At 46.9% G+C, this 24,722-nt stretch overlaps 1 protein-coding gene across 1 annotated transcript in view; it reads left to right on the top strand.

The window, feature by feature from the left end:
• Ankrd33b (ankyrin repeat domain 33B) overlaps positions 1–6,132 on the top strand; it is a 72,870-nt gene extending 66,738 nt beyond the window's left edge. The window contains exon 4 of the mRNA XM_032898674.1: positions 4,975–6,132. Within this exon, the coding sequence (XP_032754565.1) occupies positions 4,975–5,795 (821 nt within the window). The 3' untranslated portion in view covers positions 5,796–6,132. The remainder of the gene's footprint in view (positions 1–4,974) is intronic.
• Positions 6,133–24,722: the final 18,590 nt, after the last annotated feature.

The raw sequence follows: 24,722 nt of genomic DNA on the forward strand, positions 1-24,722 counted from the left end.
CCTGAAGTGTGATGTAATTGCTGCAGCCTCCGGGAGGAAGAGCACGAAGCTGAAGTTTAGCTTCCATTCTCCTGTAGTTCTTGGGAAGAAAATGGCCTGGGAGGGAAGTGAGGCACACACTGCAGACACTGTCCCTTGTATGTTTGCTGTCATCTCAGACGAGGCCGCATGGCATGCTTCTCAAAAGCCAGGTGACTTGTGTCAGCACATAGCTGCTTTCATTTTATATGCAGGACAGGAATTTCCTGTCCTAGTTAGGAGCCAGAAGGATGCCTGCAGGGTCTCTGCACTGAAAGGACTCTGTAGAATGTGACCTTAGCGAGAGGCGCAGATGGAGGGAGGTGACAGGGACTGTGTTGTGGGCCACTGGGCTGCAGCCCAGCCCCTATGAGACTTAGACACCCCAGGAATGCCGGCTGACGACCTAGGTAAGCTATGATATCCCAGGAATGCCGAGCCTGGGTCTTTATGCCGACTAGAGGAGAGCGGTCCTGAGACTGAGTGTTCTCTCCAGCACTTGTTTGTGATGCTTTCTGTTTCAAGTAACAAAAATCCCATCCTGGGGATGATTTAAAGAAGGTAGACATCTGGGCTGGAGAGATGGCTCAGCGGTTAGGAGCACTGACTGCTCTTTCGGAGGTCTTGAGTTCAACTCCCAGCAACCACATGGTGGCTCACAACCATCTGTAATGGGATCTGATGCCCTCTTCTGGTGTGTCTGAAAATAGCGACAGTGTACTCATATATAAAGTAAATAAATAAATAGATAAAAGACAGACATCTATTTCTCGTGTGTCATTAGATGTCATGAAGTCAACAGATACCACCCAGATCTGACCTTGGTTCCATGACATCATAGACCCTGCTTCCTTTTTACCAGTTCATTCCCTCCTCTCTCTTTCCCCCTCCCTCTATCCCTCTCTCCATTCCTTCCTCCCCCTTCCCTCTCTTTTTCTCTCTCTGTGTATATGTCTGTATGTATGTTCATAGACTTGTGTATGTGTGTGTGCACATGTGCATGCATGTGAACATGCATATGTGTGGAGGCCAGAGGTTGATGTTGGATCTCTTCTCTTGCTTTCCATATTGTGTTCTGAGACAGGGCTCATGCTGAACCCAGAGCTTTCTGACTCAGCTACAATGTATGACCAGTGAGCTCCAGGCCCTCCTGTCTCTGCCTCCTCAGCACTGGGATTGCAGGGGAACTCTATCGTGCCCAGTGCCTGGCTTTCTACATGGCCCGGGAGTCCAAACTCAGGTCCTAATGATCATGAGGCCCACACTGACACCGGTGGATTCTGTGGCAATCACTAGACATCTGGGCCTGCGACGTGTGTTTCAATAGGAATCAGCAGCAGCAGCAGCAGCAGGAGGCAAACAACTCATTAGGGTTCACTAAGCAGGGCTGGCTCCTTGGCCACAGGAGGCTGGCTGGCTGGCTGGCTGGCTGGGGAACAAGGCTGTAGTCCTTAGGTTAGACCAGTGATTCTAAGATGGAGTTTGTTTTCTCCTAGATGGTATTTGACATGGCCAAGAATTTGACTGTCACAACAAATGGGTTATGACTGGCATCTTTTACAGATTGGGGGTGTTCTTAAAATTCCCACAGTGCACAGGCTAGCCCTCTAATTAAGGATTAACTGGCCAAAGACTCGAAGCCCTAGGTTAAACCAATCGCATGTATTGTGTAGAGCTGAATATAAAGTTGCTTTGAGGGTACTAGAACATTTTGCATAGGCTGCTTACAGCACACAATTCGGCAACAGTGAGAGCCCAAGTCACATGTCTCTGGTTTTGTGGGTGCGGTAGTGCTGGCTGGGACTGAGGATGCTGGTGAGCCATGGTAAGCAGCACTTCTGAAGTTCTTGTAGTTTCTCCTTGAAAGGTATTTATGTGAGTGCGAATCATCTTCCAGGATGGGAGAGCACTTGCTGGGCATGTACAGGGTCCTGGGTTCAATCCCCAGCACTGCAACAAGTTCTTCCAGCCCCACGTCTCAGATTCTATGTCTATGGGTACAGCTAACTCTGACAGAACACACACATACACACCTGTGGGCGGACCTTTTTTGTTGCCTTTCCCTAAACAGCGTCACAATGATTGTATTGACTTAGGATAATGGGTAATCAGGAGATGTTTCAGTGTATCAGTAAATGGCGGTGGTTCTCAACCTTCCTAATGCTGTGAGTCTTTTATATAGTTCCTTATGTTTTGGTGATGCCCTTCCCCCAACCATATAAGTATTTCAATGCTACTTCATAACTGTAACTTTTGCTACTGTTATGAATCATAATGTAAATATCTGATATGCAGAATATTTTATATGTGTTGGGGTTGTGACCCACAGGTTGAGAACCACTGATGGTCTTCATGGGTGCTATGCAAACGTACCATTTTATATGTGGGACCTGAACTATCTCAGAATTTGATGTCTAATGAGGATCCTGGGTCCGATTCATTGTGGAGGCCAGGGGCGGTTGTACTCATTTCTTACAGTTCAGTTCCTGTTATCCTTAGCAGTGAGCGGTTTCTTGAGAAAGTGGGTCACTACCTTGGAGCATGTGACTGGAGTCCAGGGCTGCTGTGGTAGGATTGGCCTATCTTCTTGATTTATAGCATGTGTGTTTCTGATCATGTTCAAAGGTTGTAGACAGACTGCTAAGCTCTGGACAGCCATTCCTTTCATTTTTCATTAGCATTTGAAAAATGTCTCTTTCATGCAAGTGTTCATTACGGTTTTAATTTCGCAGTTTGTTCCCTTTTAACGTGACATGCAATTAATTAAGGTTTAATGTGTCATCTATTTTTGCAGTGGCATTTTTACTGCCCCCTTTTTCATTTTTGCTAGTTTATAAATTGTGCTCTGGCTAATGAGTTCCTCCTGAATTCCAGTTCCAAATAATTGCCACTTTTCTAAGACAACAATTCTTTAATGTGTCATAGAACTAAGGCCGCTAGCAGGTAAGCTTAAGTGAGGTGATCTTCCCAGCCCTGAGGTTGCTATGGGCCTGCATGACAGGGATGTGACTGAGCCCTACACTCTAGGCCCAGAACAACCGAGCAGCCAGCATGTGTCAGACACATGGGTCTGTGTGAGACATGAATGCAGATGTGGCTGCTGGCTGGGTCCCTGGGGAGCTCACAGGCTAATTGCCCCAGTTCTCTTGCAAGCTTCGCCAGTAGAGCTAATGGGACTTGAACTCCTAAATGATTTTTAACTATGTTGTGGTGAGATTGGACCAAGATGAACTGAACAGCAATTTAGAAGCCATTTCTAAAGACAGAAGTTGAAATGCATTGCCCATCTGAGCTGAAGTGGGGTTTAAGTCTGCAGTGTGTTTTGCAGAAGGGGCCACAGTAGAGAGATTTTGAGGAAGTGACTGTCTAAGGAAGATAGGGACATCTGGGGAGCAGTAATGGGGAGTGGATGGGGAGGGGAACACCCATATAGAAGGGGAGCGGGAGGAGCTAGGGGGCCAATGGACAGGAAACCGGTAAAGGGAATAACATTTGAAATGTAAATAAGAAATGCTCAATTTAATAATAATAATAAAAAAAGGCAGAATCAGAAAACCAGATCATCTTCTAGTGACATCCCAATAAAGTACAAGAGGAGAAGGGAAGACCTCTCCTTGTGTGTTTCCTTCCCAAACTTTAATGAGGTTTTAAAGAGAGAGAGAGAGAGAGAAAACAGCCCACAAGGCAAGTAAGTAAAGCGATTCATTTTGGTTGTCTTAGGCAAACTGTGGGGATTCAGGAGTCTGAAATTCATAGACCGTGTGTAGGCGTGTGTGCTCCAGGAAACCCAGCCTTTCTCTTAGAGTCTACCCCTGATTGGGTGGCCTCACCACATTTGGAAAGTGACTTGAAAGTCTAACCCTTTTGACTTAGAGTCAAATTTCTTCAGGCTTGTGCTTAGCTTTGTGCTTGATCAAACCACTGAGTGCTATGGCCTAGCCAAGCAGATATAAAATTAGCCAGCATAACGGTGTTGCTTGGGTTGGAAGTGTACGAATTTCAGTATAGGAGACTGAAGGCAGGGACTACTTGGCTTCCATCAGTGGCTTTGAAGCTTCAGGTGGCTGCCTCAGCTGCTGGGACACTATTTCATCAGGAGTCTTTGTTAAATGCATGCTTCTCACAGAAGGTAAGATGTTCTGAGCAAACATTAGGCAGTATGCTGTGCCTCCATCCTGGAGTGCCCACTGGCTTGTGGAGGCAGCCGTCTGCTCTACAGGAGAAGCAGGGCATTACCACGTCAATAGAACCTGACCTCTACCGTAGCTATGCACAGAGATGAGAGGGCATTAGGGCAGCCCTCTTTGCTAGGATGTTCTTCTCTTATTGTTCCGGGGGTGGTGGGGCCTGTCAAAAATTCTTTTTAAAATTGCATCCATTCATTTATGTGTGTGTATTGGGTGCATGCTGTGTGTGTGTGTGTGTGTGTGTGTGTGTGTGTGTGTGTGATGGTAGCACAAATACTGTGGCATATATGTAGGAGTCATGATGATGTTGGGTTCCTGGTATTAAAATCCAGGTTATCGTGCGTGGTGTCAGGTACTAAGCCATTTCACCAGCTTCATGGAGACTTACTTTAAAAAAAAAAAAAGCCAGCAAACAAACCGGTTTGCTCGATTTTGGCTTTTTGAGAGCAAGTGTTGCTATGTGCAGCCTCAGCTGTGTAGAGCTCAGTGTTTAGCCCAGCTTAGCTTCACACTTGAGATTTTCTCACCCCTCTCTCCCAAGTGTCTGGGGTTACAGGCATGAGACACCTCGCCTGGTTTCCTTGCGGGTTTTTATCTAGGAAGAACGAATCACCTAAGAGGCATTTGCAAGGCTGTGTGGGTGGTGCCTTGTGAGCATAGGAACTGTGACAGGACTGGGCCAGGTTCTCTGTACCGTCCTGAATTCTGCCGGTGAAAGACCATCCTAGCTGCCCATCCGGCTGCTGCATTGTGTGCTTTTGTTTTTCAGGGGCAGACGTTCAAGCAAGGGATCCCCGACGTGGGCTGTCACCTCAGGAGTGGGCTGCATACACAGGCCGAGCGGAGGCTGTTCGAGTCATGCAGAGGCTGATGGAGCGACCCTGCCCAGAGCAGTTTGGGGACAAGTATAAGCTGGAATTGCCACTTCCCGCTGAGGCGATCTTAAAGAAGGCAGGTTCCAAAAACTGCTTGCAGAGATTCACCGCGTTCCTGCGATCTACTTTGACCTCCCGCTCCGGCCAGAGCCTGGAGGATGGAGGCGTCCTTGATCACATGGTCAGGATGACCACAAGCCTCTACAGCCCCGCCGTTGCTGTAGTCTGTCAGACCGTGTGCCCGGAGAACCCTCCCTGTGTGGGGAAACGACGCTTGGCGGTGCAGGAAATCCTAGCAGCTAGGGGCAACCTGGACGCCCAAGCGCAGGACAGCAACAACGTACAGCTGCAATCCCAGACTTTGGAGACTCCCAGAGCTAGCTCCCGGTCTCCCCAGTCGCTCGGCTCCGGTTCCACTCCTGCTCCTGTTACTCGGAAGGCCAGCCTCCTGCCTTTGCAGTTGCTAGGGAGGAGCAGCGTGCGGCCGGGCGTGGTGGTCCCCCGAGTGCGCATCAGCAAGGCCCCTGCGCCCACCTTCCAGCCAGAGCGCGCAGCGTCCAAGGGCAACACCAAGGACAGCATCTATCTGCAGATCCCCAAGTGGCGGTACAAAGAGGCCAAGGAGGAGAAGAGGAAGGCGGAGGAGGCAGAGAAGAAGCGCCAGGCAGAGGCACAGAAAGAAAGGCGGGCGCCACGCTGGAGGAAAAGGACGTGAAGGGGCTACGACTTTCATAGGCCTGTGCCTGGTGTGGGGAAGCAGCGCAGGGATCCTGCTGGGAGGCTGCAAGTGCTGGAGACAGCACCTTGGAGAGGGATGCTCCTGTCTGCTACGGGGTGCATGCTGCGTCACACAGCCTCCGGGCCATTCACATCTAGATCCACAAAGGACGGTCCACATTGCTCCCAAGACAGAACTGGGAAAAGTACAAGTGATTTTGTTTAAAACCAGTTCCCTGAGCATTCTGTACACTAAGAGGTCAGTTTACCTAGAAGTCACCCTTAAAGAACCCCAATTAAGAATTAAAAAAAAAAAACCCCAACTTATCAAAGGGCATTTTCGCATAGTTTTTGTATTTTGTTACTTATGAAAGATTGCAGCATTTTACCAGTGACAGGCTCTTTATAATTAAGTCCATTTTAATACTTGTATTTGCAGACCCTCTGTTTAAAATCCTGTCTCTAGCAATAAATACTTGTAATGAGTGTGTGAGTTACACAGAAGGGATTCGCCCCTCGCCACTTGGTTCTGGCCTCTGCCTTCTCGTGTCCTATGGACACACCCGTGCACTGGCTTTTCTTATTAACTTGAGTGATGCCAAATGCCTGTTTTTACTTGAGAAAGGCACCGACTTCTATCCAAAGCGATCAAGTGAGATGAAGTCTTAACTTCCTTTCATTCTTTAACACTCTTTCCTTCCTACTACCCCAGCCCCTGTCAATCAGTCATTTCATGAAAGTGGGTTGTGGGACATTGCAGAAATACGATGCTGCTAGGGCCAAACTCATTTCAAGCAAGGGGCTTGAATAGACCATCTTCCAGGTGATTTGAGGAAGACGGACATTTAATGAAGGCAGGTTTTAATGAATGAGTGGTAGGAACAAAGTGATATGTGCTTACAAACAGCCCATGTGGATCCTTAAAACTGTCAAAGGTGGGGTTGGGGATTTAGCTCAGTGGTAGAGTGCTTGCCTAGCAAGTGCAAGGCCCTGGGTTCGGTCCCCAGCTCCAAAAAAAAAGGAAAAAAACTGTCAAAGGTGCACAGAGTAGGGAATTCAGAATGCTGTCAACTGCTGAAGGGCAGACAGGTGACTTTTGGAACAGGTGCTACATGCTGGATACTAGACAGGGTAGTTTGGGGAAGGTTTTCCTGGAGTAGGCTACACTCTGATAGTCTCCTCCAGATTCAAGTCCAGAGAACCCCTTGTGTGTTTTTCTACTGAGAGTTCCCCTTGATGACTGGCCCCAGTGTTAGGCTCATCCCCACGCCAACTCTGTAGAACTTCCAACATGTGGGGACTTTGGCAGGGCAGAGATGGGATTTATCCTGGGTGCCAACACGTCTGTGAAAGTTCCCTTCTGTCTCCAAAGCACTGGGAAATCCCAACTGGGCCATAGAGTATCTGTCACACGTGCACTTTGTTTGAATATTTAATGTAAATGGCTTGGAAGCGATAGAGTCAGAATATTACAGACTGATTTGGAAGCCCTTTGCTGAGGTCTGTCTTACACTGGGGTGAGGAGGGGGTAAGCGAACTGGCTTAAGCTTATTCTTCCTAGTTGGTACCACTAGGTAGTGAATAACATTATCTCACACCAGCCTTCCCCAAAATGCCCTAAAACGGGACCTTAGGCTGCTCCCAGGTAGATTTGAAACTGGTGCCACCATTCAGTGTTTAAAAAAGAAAAAAAAATCTCAATTTAGTAAGTTTCTCTTTAACCCTAGAAAAATACCAAGGGGAGGCTGGGGCCTCAGACCCTCCTCTAAAACTACTGATAATCTGGGTTTGCCCTTGGGACCTAGGACTTTGGTTTAGCTACATCTCCTTGGGGGCTGTGAGGACCGCAACCAATCTCACTTATCTTTTGGGCTATCTTTCCTGTCTCTCCTGGCACTACCTAGCTGGTCACAAGCCCCACCACTAGGAACCAAGGCAGTGCCACAGTGCTTCCAAGCCACATTTCGCATACTGGCTGTCCACAGATACAACATAAACAGTTTTCATCCATTTCCCTGCTGCAGAGGGGAGCTGCACCCCAGTACTGGACCAAGCACCAAGGTGACCGCTGCCTTGGTATTGAAACTGAGGCTTCTCAGCGGGGGCTGTGGGTAACCCTCATTTCCTTTCAGGACACACTTCTGGGCACCCAGCTTGAACTCCATAAAAGGCTCCATGTCTGTATGTTGCCTGGTTGTCACACGAATAGGCAGTTTGAGGCAGCTCCTGCAGAGGATGACTTGGTGTCTGGCATCAGTGCACCGCCAATCATACATCCCGTTTTCACTGTGTTAATGCCGCATTAAAAATGACATATTAACCCGCCAAGCCCAGGTCCCTGCTGCAGGCCAATTAGAGATGTACAGTTTCGATTCCTCCAAATCCTTACCTTTTCCTGATCCATTCTCAGAATTTCCAATTAAGCATGAGTGACTATCCGTGATGTTGCAGCAAGGGACTCACAGGGGTCTTTGTTTCCCGAGTATTTGGAAGTGTGCCACCCCCATCCAGGCACTAGGATGACGTTGGCCCTGGTGTCTGACTACATGAAAACCCCAGAGATACATATGTGATGGATAGCCCCTGGCTAGCCCCTTTCTCTGCTGTCTCCAGCAAGTTCCCCATGACTTTGTTGGCACATCTGCTCCCTGCCTCCACCTTTTCTTCCACTTGCTTCCTTTCCCAGTTCGATCATCCTTGCACCAGATGCCTTGGGGTCTAATAAGGCAGAAGTACAAAGGCTCTTGAGGTAGTCTCTCTGCATTACCAGGCTGGGACCTCTAAATCTCCAGGAGTAGATGGAGGGCAGGGCTGTGACTTCTGCCCGCTGCTCTCAGAAGGAAGGTCCAGTCCGTTCTCCCGACCTGGAAGGCAGAGGAGCAGGCTCGGGGCTAGGTTTGCACTGTGTTTATGAACTGTAAATAGTGAACTCCAAGCTGACAGGTGTCTTCTCAGGGATTTATACATATATACAGTTAGGGAAAAGTTAAAGTGTATTTTAAATCTTTAAAGTTGAAGTATGTTTTAAATCTTTTTGATGTTTGAGTCAATTAGGATTAAACTGAACAGAAATATTTCCGAGGGTAGTGTCCGTGCTTCTGTTTCTAAGTGAGATCTTGGGACTTGTCTCTGCGTGGAGATTTATGGGGACCGTGGCTATGGGAAGGGCTGTGTATATGAAGCCAGAGTTCTATGGCACTTGCTTCTTTCTGGCTGTGACTCTTGTGTAAACAGTTGCCTCCAGGTAAGCAGAGACAGCTGGGTCCCCCGATGAACCCTCCATAACTGCCCCCTCACCCCCAGAGCTGTTCCCTGCTCCCCTGGTCTTTTCTCCTTGCTTTCAAGAATAAAATGTTCACACTCATTCTGCAGAAAATCACAAAGCTCATCAGGAAGGATCGGGGAAAGTTCTACACACTTGGTCCATCATGTCCTTGATGGGCAGTGTGTTTGCTGAGCTAGAGGAAGACAGCAGGTGACAGGAGGGACTTTGTGACTCTTCCAGCTCCTACCAGGCTCCTGGCCACACTTGATGCCTCAAGGGCAGCAAGGTGGTCTCTTCTCAGCTTTGGATTTCCCTGACTCTGGAGGCTCATCCTGCACATCAGGAAAGAGGACTCATGATTTGGCTAGAAAATGGGTTTATAGACTCAGAGAAAGTGTGCAAGTGGTCTCTGTCCATTCCTTCCCCATTGGCAACTGGGATCAGGTCTCTGGAGCAGAGATAAGGCAGTTATAGGTGAGAGAGAGGCTTGTGGGGAGGGGGCTGGCTTCAGTCCCCAAATGAGGGAAAGCCTGCCATCCCCGGGAGTCTGGAAGCATCATCAGTTATCCCGCATGCTGCTCAAGTGACAGCATATTACCGTACACTCCCTCCTCTTTCTACTCTCTGGGAAATTCCAGCAGCTCCCCAACTGTTCTCCAATGTTGGTCACTGCCTAGGTTGTGGTTTGCACTGCCAGTCCTTGGCCCCTTCAAACTGGGTCACTGTGTGGAAAATGAAGGAAGGAACCTGGCCATGATGGATCCTTAAAAACCAACAATGTCACATAGATAACAAAAGGAGAAGAACTGGGACCATCAGAGCAAAGGTAGAGTTAACCACGAAGAATGAAAAAGTCACTCCTTAGTCACTCACTGCCAGTTCTGCACATTGGTGTAACTGGAACCAGAGACTCTTTTCTTCACCCTTGGACTCATATGTTTATTTCTGAACATTTTAGATAAGTGGCTGGAAATGACTGGGAGAAATGTATTATTATTATTATTATCATCATTATTATTATTATTATTATTATTGGAGCAATGATGCTATCAGGAATGCTACCTGGATTCGGCTGTTTTTCAGGTGTTGCTGTCGAATGCCAGGTGCAACTCCTACAGTTCTCACACTCTGCCCCAGCCTGAAGCTGACTGTAATGAACGGTGAAACCTCTGTCATAACATTGGCAGCTCTAGGTTATATTAATGGGGACCTTGCGTGCCATCCACTTAAATATGCAAACTGAAGGACCAGAACTGTATTTATAGATGTACTAACTGTGGTGGCTCACAGGGACCCCAGGGAACATCTCTATAACCTGTTTGGATGGTGTCGATTTAGACAGATTGCAGGGTCAGAGGGTCTACCCAGATTCCCCAAACAATGTGAAACCTGGTATGGCTGGAGTTTTCATAACCTAGGCTGTTCTACTAGAAGACGGTGCTGACCCAGGTGGCTGAGAGCAAATAGCATGGCTGCATCAGTGTCAGCTCTGGCTTTGATATGTGACATGGCAGGAGGCCCAGATTTGAGAGTATTCCCCCTGGAAAGCCTCCAGCCTACGGCTTGGGGATGGGGGTAGATTCGGTGGGTCCTGGCACAGGCTCACCCTAGGACAGCATCTCACTCTAAGGGGTCATTGGAATCTCTAGTCTGCCTCAGTATTAGTTCTGCTGCTGACCAGTGCTGGCTTTGAAAGCATTCTCTTGACAGGGATGTGGCTCCTGTTGTTTTAGAGGGAAACGAAGACAGGAGGAAAATCAAGCTGGCCATCTCATATAGAGCAGTGGACTTTGAGTAGTCAAGCACCTATCAACATCGGTTAGAAAATTCTAGAAACTGGTTCAGAATGGCCTAACTCTGAGCGTACTGGATGGAGAGTGTGAGTGGACATTACACGCCCAGAGAGGTCCCATCTTCCCATCCCACCGCCCCGATCCTGGAGCCTGCTGTGGAGTTAGAACCCAGAGCTCCATTCAGTGACAGCTAAGTCTACTATGATTGGAACCTTCTTGGTTCCAATATAGTTCTGGAAGGTAAACGGCAGGAGAGCCATGCCCAGCATTTGCTGGGTGTGAGGGTCTCCAGCAAGTGGGGAACAGAAGCAGACCGGCACCGCCAGGGTTGGGGCTCCTCCTCCTGGCTCGAGCTCTGTTTTCTAATGTGAAGCGACGTTCTTTGTCATTTCTAAAACCTCCTGTCAGTTTCTGGATGTCCAAATGCTGTTGAATATGGATGTAACTATAAATTCCAGAGTGTTTTATTTTGAGATGAGAGTTTTGCTACAGTTTATATAGGCTATTTTCCTATTTAGACCTCAGGGCTATCTTGGGACCCACTACTAAGTGTGACCCTCCCAGCAGCTTCAATTCTGGGTAGACAAGTTACATAACCTTTAAATGTGATATTACTCAGCAGGAAGAATGTGTTTCTCTCTTTTAACTTCTGGCAATTTTTGTTTTAAAGGTCTAGAAAAAGACACTAGAAGAAAACAGAGGTAAAAGAATTAAAGATCAACTGTAAAATAAACATTCTCATGGTATACAATTGTGATATCCAAATAAATGTGTGTGCATAAAATTATTTTAAAAGTGCTATGAAATAGATGGCATTGTCCTGTCATTTGTTGGGGTGGAAGTGGTTTTATACATTTTTACTTGCACTTTGTTTTTCAAAGCTAAGGGTTTTTAATGTGTTTCTCATGAGTGCTTCCTTACACCTCACAATGATCTAGTTGTGTTCCACCCCTTCCAGGAGGGGAGCACCCCTCAGACAAAATGCACCTCTGTTTTCCTGTGTATCTCTTTACCTGAGTGACATGTCGTATGTGTTAGCATTCAGCCCCCCCCCCCCCCCGATGTCCTTGAGATTTAAAAATAATTTGGGGGGTTGGGGATTTAGCTCAGCGGTAGAGCACTTGCCTAGCAAGCGCAAGGCCCTGGGTTCGGTCCCCAGCTCCAAAAAAAAGAAAAAAGAAAAAACAAACAAACAAACAAAAAATAATTTGGAAGTATATTTTTATATTGTGTGCGTGTGTGTGTGTGACATACTGGTGTGTTAGTGTGGTGGATTAGAGGACAGCTGTAGAAATTGGTCCTCTCCTTTCACCAGGTACACACTAGGGATCAAACTCAAGTCCTCAGACTTGGCAGCAAGCACCTTGACCCGCAGAGTCACCCCGCCAGTCTGAAGGTGTAGTTCAGGTTGACCTCAAAGCTGTGATCCTCCTCTAAGGCATATCCTTCTTGCATGTGCCACCACAATTGGTTTAAAATATTTTAAAAATCAGTTTTAATGGCAAAAAAAAAAAACAATAATAGGGGGAAAGTCTAGAGCTATACCTTTTACTTAAAATTTTATTTTGCTTTATGTGTATGAGTGTTTTGTACGCATGTGTACCTGTGGCCCTCAGATTCTCCAGAACAGATGGCTGTCAGCCACCATGTGGGTGCTGGGACTTAAACCTAGGCCCTTAGAAGAACCATCAGTACTCTTGACGGTTGAGCCATCTCTCCAGACACACGTCTTTGTTTTTAAAACCTGGATTTTACGTATAGCAATACAATAACAATAACATAATATAATATTGTAATGTAATATACAATGTCAAACAACGTAATGGAATCTGACATGGTTTTAAATAGAAGAAAAAGAAAAACTCAGGTTATCAAACCCTTCCCCTAGAACAAATTTTGAAAAATAACTTTCCTAAGTTGGATCAGTGTGACTAATCATGTCTAATTCCTATTTCACGAATGGTCTGTGGGATTAAAGCCCAGTTTCCACACTCATTGCCTCAGAGGTGTAGCACACGTTGGATTCTTTTGAAGTGCAAACGGTTCTTGGTCCTTCAATGCACAGAAAGTTAAGTTCACCCATCCATCATGAAACCAGAAAATATTTAGCTTTCTGCCCTCGTTCACATCTGCACGTGCTTTTGCTGGGACTCCGCCCTTTAGCACCCACTCCGTCCTTCACTCACTGTTCCTCACACTCACGCATGCATGCGTGTACATGGATGCATTATGAGCAAGTGCTCTTTATATGTGGACACTGGCTTGTATAGAGCTGTGCTTTTAATTTCTTGAAGATTTACTTACTTTATGTGTATATTTGTGCGTGGTGCCCTCCAAGGTCAGAATATGGTATGGTATCCCTTGGAACTGGAATTACAGGTAGTTGTGAGCCACCATGTGAATGCTGGTCCTCTGTAAGAAGAGCCAGCGCTCTTAGCCACTGAGCAGCTCTCCTGCCCCAGAGCTGTGCCTTTAATGTGTTTTCCTTTGTTGTACAAACAAGCTCCTTCTCATTTTGTGAACAAACTGTTTACAGGGAACAATTCAGATCCCTCCATTTTCTTTACTGTGTAATATTCCCAAGTGTAATGACCATGGATTGGTCAACCAACTCCTCATTGATAGGGCTGTCAAATGCTCTTGGATGTTACCATTTATAGATGATATATGAGTAATGAAATGGCATTTGGTGGAAGAAAATAAGCCATTTTACTTTGCCTTTCACTTTTTTTCATTAAAATTTTTCATACAGTATATTTTGATCATATTCCTCCCCTCCCCCAGCTCCTTCCACCTCCTTCCCTCCCTCCCTACTTCATGTTCTTACTCCCGCTCAAAAAACTAAAGAAAGCAACAAAACCCAAAACCTGAGAATCAGAACAAACTTACAAAATACAAATAAAAAAAGGAAGATAAACCCCAAGCCAAATGAATACAAAGTAAAAACACACTGGAGTGCGGTTGATCTACTCAATGACATTCTGCCATTAGAGGAAACTAATTTCAGTTTTCCCAGCAGGTATCAACTGCAAATAGCTTCCTGCCTAGGAGTGGGACTTTGTGTCCACTTTCCCTTCTCGGTGCTGGGATTTCATCTGGTTTGGACCTGTGCATTGCTCTGCGTGCTATCCCAGTCTCTGTGGGTTCACACATGTCATGTGTATCAGCCCTGTTGTGTCTGCAACGCACTGTTTCCTTGAAGTCATCCATCACCTCTGACTTAAACTCCATCTGCTTCCTCTTGCATATAAATCCTTGCCAAGCCTTGAGGGGAGGAGTTTGGTGAAGACATCCCATTCGGGGCCAAATGCTCCAAAGTTTCTCATTCTTTGCACATTGATCTTTTTGCTAACCCTCATCTACTTCTATAAGAAGCTTCTGTGACGAGGGTTGAGTGATGCCCTGCTCTACAGACATAGCAGTGAGTCACTGGGATTCTTTTTGTTGCTATGTTTCTTTAGCAGAGTAACAGTCAAAGATTTTCCTTTAGGGCCTATTCCCTATTGTCTTAGGGCTTTACTGCTGTGAGCGGACACCATGACCAATGCAAATTTTATAAAGGACATCATTTAATTGGGGCTGGCTTACAGGTTCAGAGGTTCAGTCCATTATCATCAAGGTGGGAGCATGGCAGCATCCAGGCAGGCATGGTGCAGGGGGAGCTGAGTTCTACATCTTCACCTGAAGGACCAGGAATAGACTGAGCATCCTCAGGCAGCTAGGAAGAGGGTCTCCAAGCCCAACTCCACAGTGACACAGTTCCTCCAACAAGGCCACATCTTCTCATAGTGTCACTCCCTGGGTCACACCTATGTAGTCTCAAGATTCTTGGCTTCTTTAGCAATGTCAGGTAAGGGTTCATCTCATGGAGTGGATGTTAATCCAGTTTTTAAAAAATGGTTGGTTGCTTCTTTAACTCCTATGCCACTATTCCACCAGTGTATCTTGCAGGCTGGTCTCTGTCGTCAGGGTTTATAGCTGGATGATGTTGATGATTATTTTTCTCCTCTGGCCATGCATGGAGCACGTTCCAGCACCACGAGTGCTAGTCAGTAGGGGGAAGCTTTTGTTGGATACCTGCTCGAGTTCTCTATATTCAACGACAAAAGGAAGTTGTGTCTTCAGTAACAGGGCCCGACCTCCAGGTTATGGAGAGTAACCACTAGGCTTGGCAGTGCCTGTGATGTTTGGGAGAGTTTGGGACACTTTCGGCCAGCAATTCAACAACATGCACCCTATTCCTGGCCCTGGGGCTTTTGTTTGTTGCACCGTGTCTCTAATTATGTGCTGAGGCCATTTAAATTCCTCTCATGGATGTGTGTATTCGAGGAGGCTTCTAGTAGTTGGAAACCCACTTTCTCTCTTTTTAAATTATGTAGCTGTAATGGTCTTCTCCATTCTTGAAAATTTCTTGACTGTTTCATACAAGTGTGTAATGAACTTCGGTCTTTTCTGTCCCCTGTTCTCCTCTCTCATTGCCCTCTTTGCCCCCTTTGCCTGCCCTGTGATCCTTTCCTCTGCCTCACTCTCAGCCACCAAGAGAGGGCGAGAGAGGCCTTGCTCTGCCATCAGACTTCCCAAGGCCTGCAGATCCCGTGACTAACACACTGGGTCTCATCGTCTGCACCTTTCTTGATGGTGTTGTAAGCCTTTGTGGTTTCCACCCATTTATGAAACAGCAGTTTTAGTGTTCTTACTGATGTTTGATTTTAAATTGTTTTGGGTTTTACTGTTCATGGCATCTCGTGGTGTGGAGGCATTTGCTGTGTAGGCCACATGGTTTTTTACTCTCCCATTTATCACATCTGTTTTAGGTGAAAGCTTGGGGTTACTCAATCAAAACTTTCAAAACTAATTTTTATATGTGAATATTTAAGAAGGTCTTTTCTAGTCCTTTAGCTCAAAAAACTGTTGCTCAGTTCATCATTTAGGTTGCTTTAGGTGGAGTTGAGAACAATCATCCCCCAGGGGAAGTTTTACTCTGAAGAGAGGAAATCTGAAGTCTATTTAAAAGGAAAAAAAAAATCACGATTAGATGGTATTTTAAAGGAAGGACGTAGGTAGGAAAGAAAGTGTAAATGATGCTTCGTTCTTAGACAGGATGATTACTGGAAATTATTTGTGTTTTGTTGATGAGTGTTAGGGTTTAAATCTCTGCCCGAGACTGGACAGAACACACCCAGACAACATGGTTCCACGTGGAGGGGTTTAATGACAGAAGAGTAGAAGAGAGGAAAGGCAGTCAGCCATAGGCACGTGGTGGGAGGGGGAAGGGGGCAAGAACGTCGAAGAACAAAGAGCAAGAGAGGGTAAGAGGGGAGTAAGAGAGAGAGGAAGGAGCAAGCAGCCCCTTTTATAGTCAGGCACAGCTGACTGTTGCTAGGCAACTGTGGGGCGGAGCATACCTGGCCGGTCCCAGGTAGCTGTGGGGGTGGAGCTTAGACAGAATACCAACAATGAGGGCAAATGTGTTCATTGTGTTGAAATACTGCTTCAGAAGCTATTGATAAGACATGGTCTCCATAAACAGTCTGGGGGTTAGAAAGTGGCTGGGAAAAAAGTCCTTATCTACCGGAAGTGCAGGGGCTGAAGCACTAAGTTCCTTCCCGTGGGATACACATGTTCTTCTGAAGTGCTTACTGTCAGTGGCCTTTCCACTGCGGGTAGCCACACCACAGGCTGGCATAAGCGCGGTTATGGGTGAGCAGTTCCTTTCCTGTAGCCACTGGCTTCTGGCAAGTCGCACCTGTTCTCTCTCTTGATGGGGCTGGTTTCCAGCCAGGCACATGAAAGACAGGGACACACGTACAGGAAAGGTAGCCCACAAGCTTTCAGACTGTTGACAACTCTCATATACAAATCGTTCTTGTAGGTTAACAGTTGTTAGTCACCGAGTCAGCAGGGTGACTGTCCCGCAGCAGGAACAGGATCAGCCTGCCAAACCATTAGTCCCTGAGCACAGTGCAGAAGGCGAAGGGGGCCTGGGCAGGGCCAACCAGCACTGCTGCCCACCCTCCAGCCCCCTCCCCGGTGTCACTGCATTGCTGTGCTCTGTGCCCAAGCTTGCTCGAGCTCTTCTTTTAAAAAGAAAACCGATTAAAACACAAAGTGTAACAAAATTTAACACATTCTTCTGGCGACCAGTCAATCAAACTGACCTAATTTAAATCCACCTTGATGTCTCTTAAGTGTTATTTTAAAAATAAGGAACTTGAGACCCACCAGGGAAAGGATCTGTGAAGTCATCTCCTGTACTAGAGATGGACAGTGAAACCCTGGGCAAAGATGGCCCTCAGGAGGGTTTCCCTGTCTGTAACTGGGTGTGATAGATGAGAGAACCTCCAGGATGTGGCAAAAGCAACTTTGAGCATGCCCTTGAGTATATCCGTCCTTATTGGCTCCTCCTCTCCTGCCCCTCTGCTGTCTCTCCCTCCATACGTGGGCCCTACCTCAATGTTCTTCCTCATCATGCTCCCCAAATCAATAGAGCTGTAACTCTCTCTCCCTCTAAGTTCATGTTCTCGGGTGTTTCGTCACAGCAACAGAAAACTAACAAGGACTAAAATCAAAGCCCAACATTAGGCGCAACTTTGACAGTTAGCTTAGCCAGGAGAGACTTTTGGCCCCAGCAGTTTGTTTTTTTTTTTTTTTTTTGTTTTGTTTTTTTTTTTTTTTGGTTCTTTTTTTTTGGAGCTGGGGTCCGAACCCAGGGCCTTGCGCTTCCTAGGGAAGCGCTCTACCACTGAGCTAAATCCCCACCCCAGCAGTTTTATCGCTCACTGTATCCCTACCACCTGCCCCTCCACCCACGATGAGCTGCCGGCTACATCTTTGTCCTTCTTGGGTTTGCTTCGTAGCAGCTGTTCCACTGTAGCCCCCCTGTCCACGGGCTAGTGGAGAAGTGACCTTTGAGAAGCTGAGAAGAATGAACCGGAGGCAGACCATGAAGCTAACCTGAGCTGTGGCCAGGCTCTTATGAGTCCTGGCAGAGCCGAAGCATCCTACCCCTATCCTGACTCCTTATCTGCCCCCTTACATTATCCACAGGCCTCCTCCATGCCCAAACTGATAGACAGACGACTACGGTAAGAAAATGCAGGCAAGGTGCCCAGCGCTCCTGCTGACAAGAGCTGTACACCCTGTGGAGCAGAAGCAAAGAGAGAGTCTCATGACGCTGTGCTCCAGCTCCAGGATCTCATTCGACACCCCCCACTCCCCACCCCCACCCCCCACCCCTGCATAGGCTTCCATGGCCTGCCCTGTCTTAGTCATTCTGCTTCCTTCTGTGCTACTCTCTTGCACTCACTTAGCATTGCCGGCAGAAAGCTCCCATCGTTCCCTGTGGTGAATTCTCATCATTCTGAGTCTCTCACAGGAAGTCAGAGAAGGGCTTGCCCTCCATTAGCATGGATGTGGTGACTGTCCTTTGAAATGCCTGTCTGGACATTGCAGATTGGGCCATGTTGATAAGGGCACTGACATTTTGCTAGGAGAATGTTGAACAACAATGGAAACCACCTAAGTCAGCTCAGTTGAAGACACAATGTGGAAAACACCCAGCTTTATTAGACCCAGCCTGGCTCCTCTCCCAGAAAGGCATACGGGGAAGAAGATGCTTGCCTTGCTTAATTAAACCAAATGACACCATGCATATTCTAAGCTGTGTGAGGAAAGTCTTTGGAGGCAGACAGACTGGAGTCCAGTCCTGCTTACATTTTTCCTCTGTGATCTGCGTTTTGTTAGTGAATCCATGAATGCCAAGCTGAAACTTGAGTCCTGGAAATTATCTTATGGGAGCTATGCTGAGCATAGACCCACTGTCCATTCTCTTCAGAGTCCCCAGAGCTTCCCCAACCCTCCTCTGATTTCAAGACCTGAAGACCACTAGGGATATCTCTCAAAAGGCCCAGTAATTCCTGATGGCCCAGAGGTAGCAAAAAATGGCCTTCAGGGAGGTGAGAGATGTATGTTTTAGAGGCTTCCTGAATTTCATTCCTCCTAAAGCTCATTGAGACCCACTCAGCCTCAGACCTGCATGAACTCTGCAGACACTGAGTTGCGCTGGACTCAGTCTGCAGGAAGAGATACGGATTTGGCTTTCCCTCAGGACCAATTGCGGTCGTGGTCCAGCAGACTGCACGATCCTTAATTTTAGCATCCTCGGAATCCTCAGGACCAGAGACAGAATCTCAACCCTCAGAGCTGCCATCTTTCTAATTGTCTTGAAACTCAGGAATGGTGGCTGACAGCAGAGCCTCTCATGTTCCCCATGCCTCTTGTGGAGCTTGCCTGAGGGCTGGCTTTGGTTCTTCTGGAAGGAGAGCCTGCCCCCCCCCCCAATCCCCCCAGTGGGAACATGTCTCTTGCCTGCCCTCTGCTGTCCAGCTACTTAGAACAGGAAGCAAAGTCTGGCAATGAGGAGACATAGCCTACTATGAACAGGAAAGCCTCTACTTTACTGTATGAATCCCAGCTAACCCCATAGGCCACTGGACCTGCGCACTATCCCTGCCAGATCCTGAAGTGGTTAGAGTCAGACACTGCTTCCAGAAAGCAACCAGCAGACCAAATAAATATTCAAATAGTTTGCACCTTTCCCCCCTCGTCTATAGGCAGGAAATGCTCATATTACTTCCCTAAAGAAAATTCAGACATCTGGGATGCTGCAGGAAACCAAAAAGGAAAAACATGTGTTACATTGTATGGAGACAGCCCACTTGGTTTCTTGTGCCCACCTCCAACTAAAGAGTGCATGAGAAAGTACAGTTCACGACCCCTGCATAGAGGAAGCACAGAGGGTCCTCCTGTCCCTCAAGGACCTGAGTTGGCCTGTCTTTATTTTGTTTATGTTGCTTTAATAAAACACTATGACAAACATGACTCAGAGGAGAAAAGGTTCATTTTGGATCACAGTTCCCAGTTACAGTCCATCATGGTGGGAAGGTGAGGAAGCAGGAACTTAGAACGGTCACAACTACAGCCAAGAGCAGAGAGAGAACACAAGCACTCATGTTTCTCTGCTCTCTTTCTTCTCCCTTGTATAGTTCAGGATTCCCTGCCTAGGGAATGGTGCCACCCAAGGTGGTTTACCCTTCTACAGTTCAGGACTCCTGTCTAGGGAATGGTGCCACCCATGGGACAGATCTTTTCACTCCAGTTAACATAATTAAGGCAACCACCCACAGCTATGGGCATAAAACAACGTGATCCAAACAATCCATTGAGATTCTTTTCCCAGGTAGTTACAGATTGTGTCAAGCTGACAAAACTATCTACCATATGGCCCATGTATCCAGCTGATGCCTAGGTCCTTATCACTGTTTTGAACAAGGATTAGAAGTACATTGATATCCAGGGTTAGTGAGTGGGGTCTGTGTCCTCATTCATTCTAAAAACGGGTCTCTCTTTGGATAGCAGCTGCACACAAGGTGATTGTGGGGATAAACTATCTTCCATTTCAACAATTTCCTAGAAGGACCCAGAAAAACCAGCGAAGGCAATATGCTCATCGACCATGGGCAAACAAAACAGCTGAAGTCAGCTAAAGAAGGAGGCTCACAGGCAGTCTGGCTGAGTTTCAAATGTGCAGCTTTTATCGCCTAGAGGCTTCTCTATCCTCTCACCACCAGTGTGTGGCAGTAGACACAGTGTTAGCCGGAGCTTCAGCTACAGCACTGTGATGACAGTTTCATGGTCTCGGCATGGCAGGCCCACTGTACATGATGAAACCCGGCCTCTGGGTGAACTGAAATTCCATTATCCAAACATTGTGGTTGAACTTTCCTTCACTGCCACTCTAGCTCTGCAATATGTAATATGGGGGGGGGGTCTGCCCTAAGATTTGTGTGGCCAGCCCTTGCCATACACAAAGTCACTCTATCAGGCATGACATAGGTTGTCCAGTGCAAAGAGATACAGCTAGACCGTTCTTTAGCAGTGCTCAGTTTTCCCCTGTAGACCTGGCTTCGTGTTGAAGAAGGAAAAAATCCTAGGAGGTTTTCTGATTTCTTCAGAAGAGCCCTGGCACCAGGTCATACCCCAAGGTCAGGATGTGAGAAGAGGGCAGAGGAAACAGCTGAAGCAGGCAAACTGGGAGCTTCACTTAACATCCGGTGACTTGGGACTGATGCCAGCTTAGGAGGATGGAGATGTGTTGTGTACAGCAGGCATCACCCAGAGACACGACACTAGACATCATTCCCACAACCTCATTCCTGACTCCTAAACTTTCTACCTCCTTTTCTTCCTCCTCATGCTCTCCTCCTCTCTCTCACATACCCCTGAAGATCTTTTGTGTGAAACTGCTTAACCTGTGTCTGAGCAGGTCACACACTAGAGCATCCTCCTTGCAAGTAGCCTCTGACTGGCTTTCCTCATGGTTCCATAGAGAAGCCAAAAGGGAACAAAGAGGTAGCAATGTCTCCTCCTTCTTCCAGAGGAAACTCGGGCTTTGTGAGCCTCTGTACCAGGTAGGATTAGTCTCCATTCCATGTAACAGATGCCACAATGCAGTTACAAAGTATCTTCTGCACTTACCATAAATAGGTCAGGCACTTTACTCTATGGCAACACAGTGACTGTTGTTATTATTTGTATCTTACAGCTACGCAAGCTTAGAGACCAAGAGGACAAGTGCCTAGGGGGTCTTGGGACTGTTATTAAACAGGAGATGCTAAGATGCAACAACTGGGTGTTCGCTCTCAAAGCTCGTACTTCGTGCTGCACAGCTGGGTGTGGTGGGACATGTTTACAATGCCAGCACTGGGGAGGGTGAGGCAAGAAGCTGTGAGACAGAGATAAGCCGAGGCCATATTTGTGTTTGAGGATAGCCCAGGCTAGCATGCTGCCCCGTCTTAAGAGACATGGAAAAATAACAGCATTCCAGAGTATAGAACTTGGTGTCAGATTAACCGAAGCTTTGTCACCTGGTAACTGTGGGAATCGGGCTTGTTATTTTACTTCACCAAACTAATTTTGTTTTTGCCTGCAAAAATAATAATATGTAGCAAGTAGGGTTGTTAGGAAGGCCTGGCACTAAGAAAGTTCAATAAATGTGGAAAGCTGAGGAAGATGGTGGAGCTGAAGATGGTGGAACTGAAGATGGGGATGCCAGTGTTGGTGGTATGAGGCTTCTCGTGATGACGCAATAATAATAATGACAGTCCTGCGGGTGATCATGGTGGTAGTAGTTTAGCTGCAGACTTTTCTCCAGGGCATATCTGTCTCGTTCCATCTCTCTGTGATTAATGCGATATGGTGTTACCATGGTTAAGTTTATGCGGTTTAAACAAAGCAAACAAGTGCCCACCATTTATCATTATCTCATTAAGCTCAGGTTATCTAAATGTCCTTGGAGAAAATCCTTGTTTGTCTAACTAATGCCAGCTCTCCTTCCTAGATATGCTAAGTCTTTTGTGCCTGCAACATGGTAATAGTCTTTCGGTTTTGTTGCCATGTCCTGGGCTAACTTTAAAAAAAAAAATTTACTTTGTGTGTATGTGGTTTTGTGTGTGTGTGTGTGTGTGGTTGTGTGGTTTTGTGTGTGTGTGTGTGTGTGTGTGTGTGTGTGTGTGTGTGTGTGTGTGTGTGTGTGTGTGTGTGTGTGTATGTGTGTGTGTGTGTGTGTGTGTGATGTGTGTATGGTGTGTGTGTGTGTGATGTGTGTATGATGTGTGTGTGTATGTGTGTATGTGTGTATGTGATATGTGTATGGTGTGTGTGTGTGATGTGTGTATGGCGTGTGTGTGTGTGTGATATATGTGTATGGTGTGTGTGTGTGTGATGTGTGTGTGTGGTGTGTGTGAGTGTGATGTGTATGTGTGTGGTGTGTGAAATGGAGTGCGTGTGTGATGTGTGTGTGTGTGTGTGTGTGAGTGGTGTGTGTGTGAGTGATGTGTGTGTGTGTGATGTGTGTGTGTGTGTGTGTGTGTGTGTGTGTGTGTGTGTGTGTGTGTGTGTGTGTGTGTGTGTGTGTGTGTGTGTGTGTGTGTGTGAGCATGCATGCCACAGGTCACATGTGGGGTTTAGAAGACAACTTTGTGGAGTCCGTTCTCTCCTTCCACTGTTGAGCGGGGCGTAGGAATCCCACTTGTGCAGGTAACCAGGCTTCCTCAGCAAGCATCTTCACTCCAGGAGCCATCTTGCTGGTCCTTCTTGGATAACAGGGGATTTTTTCCTTGGTGAAAAGAACAGCTATAAGAACAGTTAAATTATTTAACTTGCTACATTGAAGACAATTAGCCTTAAAGCAGAGAAACTGCTGTCAGCTGTGACAGGAAAACAACCATTTTCTAAAGGACAGTCAGTTGTCGCCAGTGGCTTTAGCACACCCGTGGGGGTGTTAACCGAGTAGAGAAAGACACTGCAAGCCATTCAAAGTGGGTTCCTTATTACACATTATGGGCATGTGACTGTCTAGTTTTTCCTTGCTGTTGACGGTTGTTCCTGTTTTGCAATCCTCTTTCTGCTGAGGTTCTGAGAGGAAGCATGTCTCAGGATGCACTGGATACTGGTCTTGTCAGGTCAAGGTGGAGGCATCATCATGCTGTGGAATAACATGGGGAGAGGGAAGTAGACTTTGACATTTTGTATTGTCCAGTGCCCTGAACTGCGTCTCTACAATCGTGTGGACTCACCCAACTGCAGCCGAAAGCTGGTCAACTGGGCAACAGCTCATGGAACCACAGTTCCATGTTTCTCATCAGGCTATGTGGGGTTAAGTAAGTGCCTCCCACCAGATTCCTCCTCCTGGAGTGGGAAGAGGAGGCTTATCAAACAGGGAAGAAAGTTAAGGCCCAACCTCCCCAGGTTATGTCAGTGCGGGGAAAGAGTCTTAGAGCTTGAGATTTAGGTGGTACCCATGCCGGGGTTGGCTTTCAGGGATGCAGCTACCAAGTCACCCAAACACTTGGAAGGAAGCCCTCACCCTTGTAAGGAAGCCCAGTAGAGCCATAGTTTACCAAGCCAAGCTTGGATGATGAAATCAGGTCCTTGGTCTGTCAACAGTGCCGTTTCAGAGGAGGATAGGTAGCTGTGCATTCATATCTCTCTGGGAAGTCCAACCAGTTCATGAATAGTCTCTGCTCCTTAAGATAGAAATCAGGGTGTGTTGAGGGCTGTGATAGGTAGGAACTGTGCTAAGACACAGGCCAAGGCCAAGGTCCTTTCTACCCAAAGGCACTCTACCTACTCAAGTTTCTTTCCCAGAAGCCTGTTCTAGAGAGACACCCATTTTCTTCTTTAGGTACTTATACTTCTGCAATGAATCCTGAGAGCTCCGAGGTTAATCAGCTTGAGTACGTACTGTTCACTGTGGAAAACAGGCTGCAGCCATTAGGAAAGAGGTTTCTAGACCTTTCTTAGAGAAAATTTAAATAGCTGAGCCAAAAGCCTGTAAGCTTGTCCTGCCTGCCCTCTGTGAGTTGGCTGGGGAAGCCACCAGGGGACGTTTATCTCCGTTCTTCTTTGTATCAGCATCGGAGAAAACAACCGTTACACTGTAGCTCTGCCGCACGCTCTCCCTGAAGAAAGAGATTTGCTCTATCTAACGCATCCAGGAGCGAATCTGCATCATGGCAATTTGCTCTGCAGGGCTTCAGGGACTGAGAAGGCACACGAGTGCAGGCGATGGCAGCAGCTTCCACTAAACGTGCCTTCATCACAGAAACACGGATTATATGTTTTCAAGATTCCAGGTTAATGGGAAATTGCCTTTGAGTGTTTAGTTACATTGTTATATGCTGGAAGCTTCTAGAACAGAACAGGCTCATAGGATTTTAATGGTCTTCACGCTGTTGACCTTTTGAGTGGGGCTGTTCTTTGTGTGAGGGAATGTCCAGCTATGTCCCTGAAATCTACCCACCAGATG

Source organism: Rattus rattus, chromosome 3 (genome assembly GCF_011064425.1).
Source record: "Rattus rattus isolate New Zealand chromosome 3, Rrattus_CSIRO_v1, whole genome shotgun sequence".
NCBI classification, from domain to species: domain Eukaryota; kingdom Metazoa; phylum Chordata; class Mammalia; order Rodentia; family Muridae; genus Rattus; species Rattus rattus.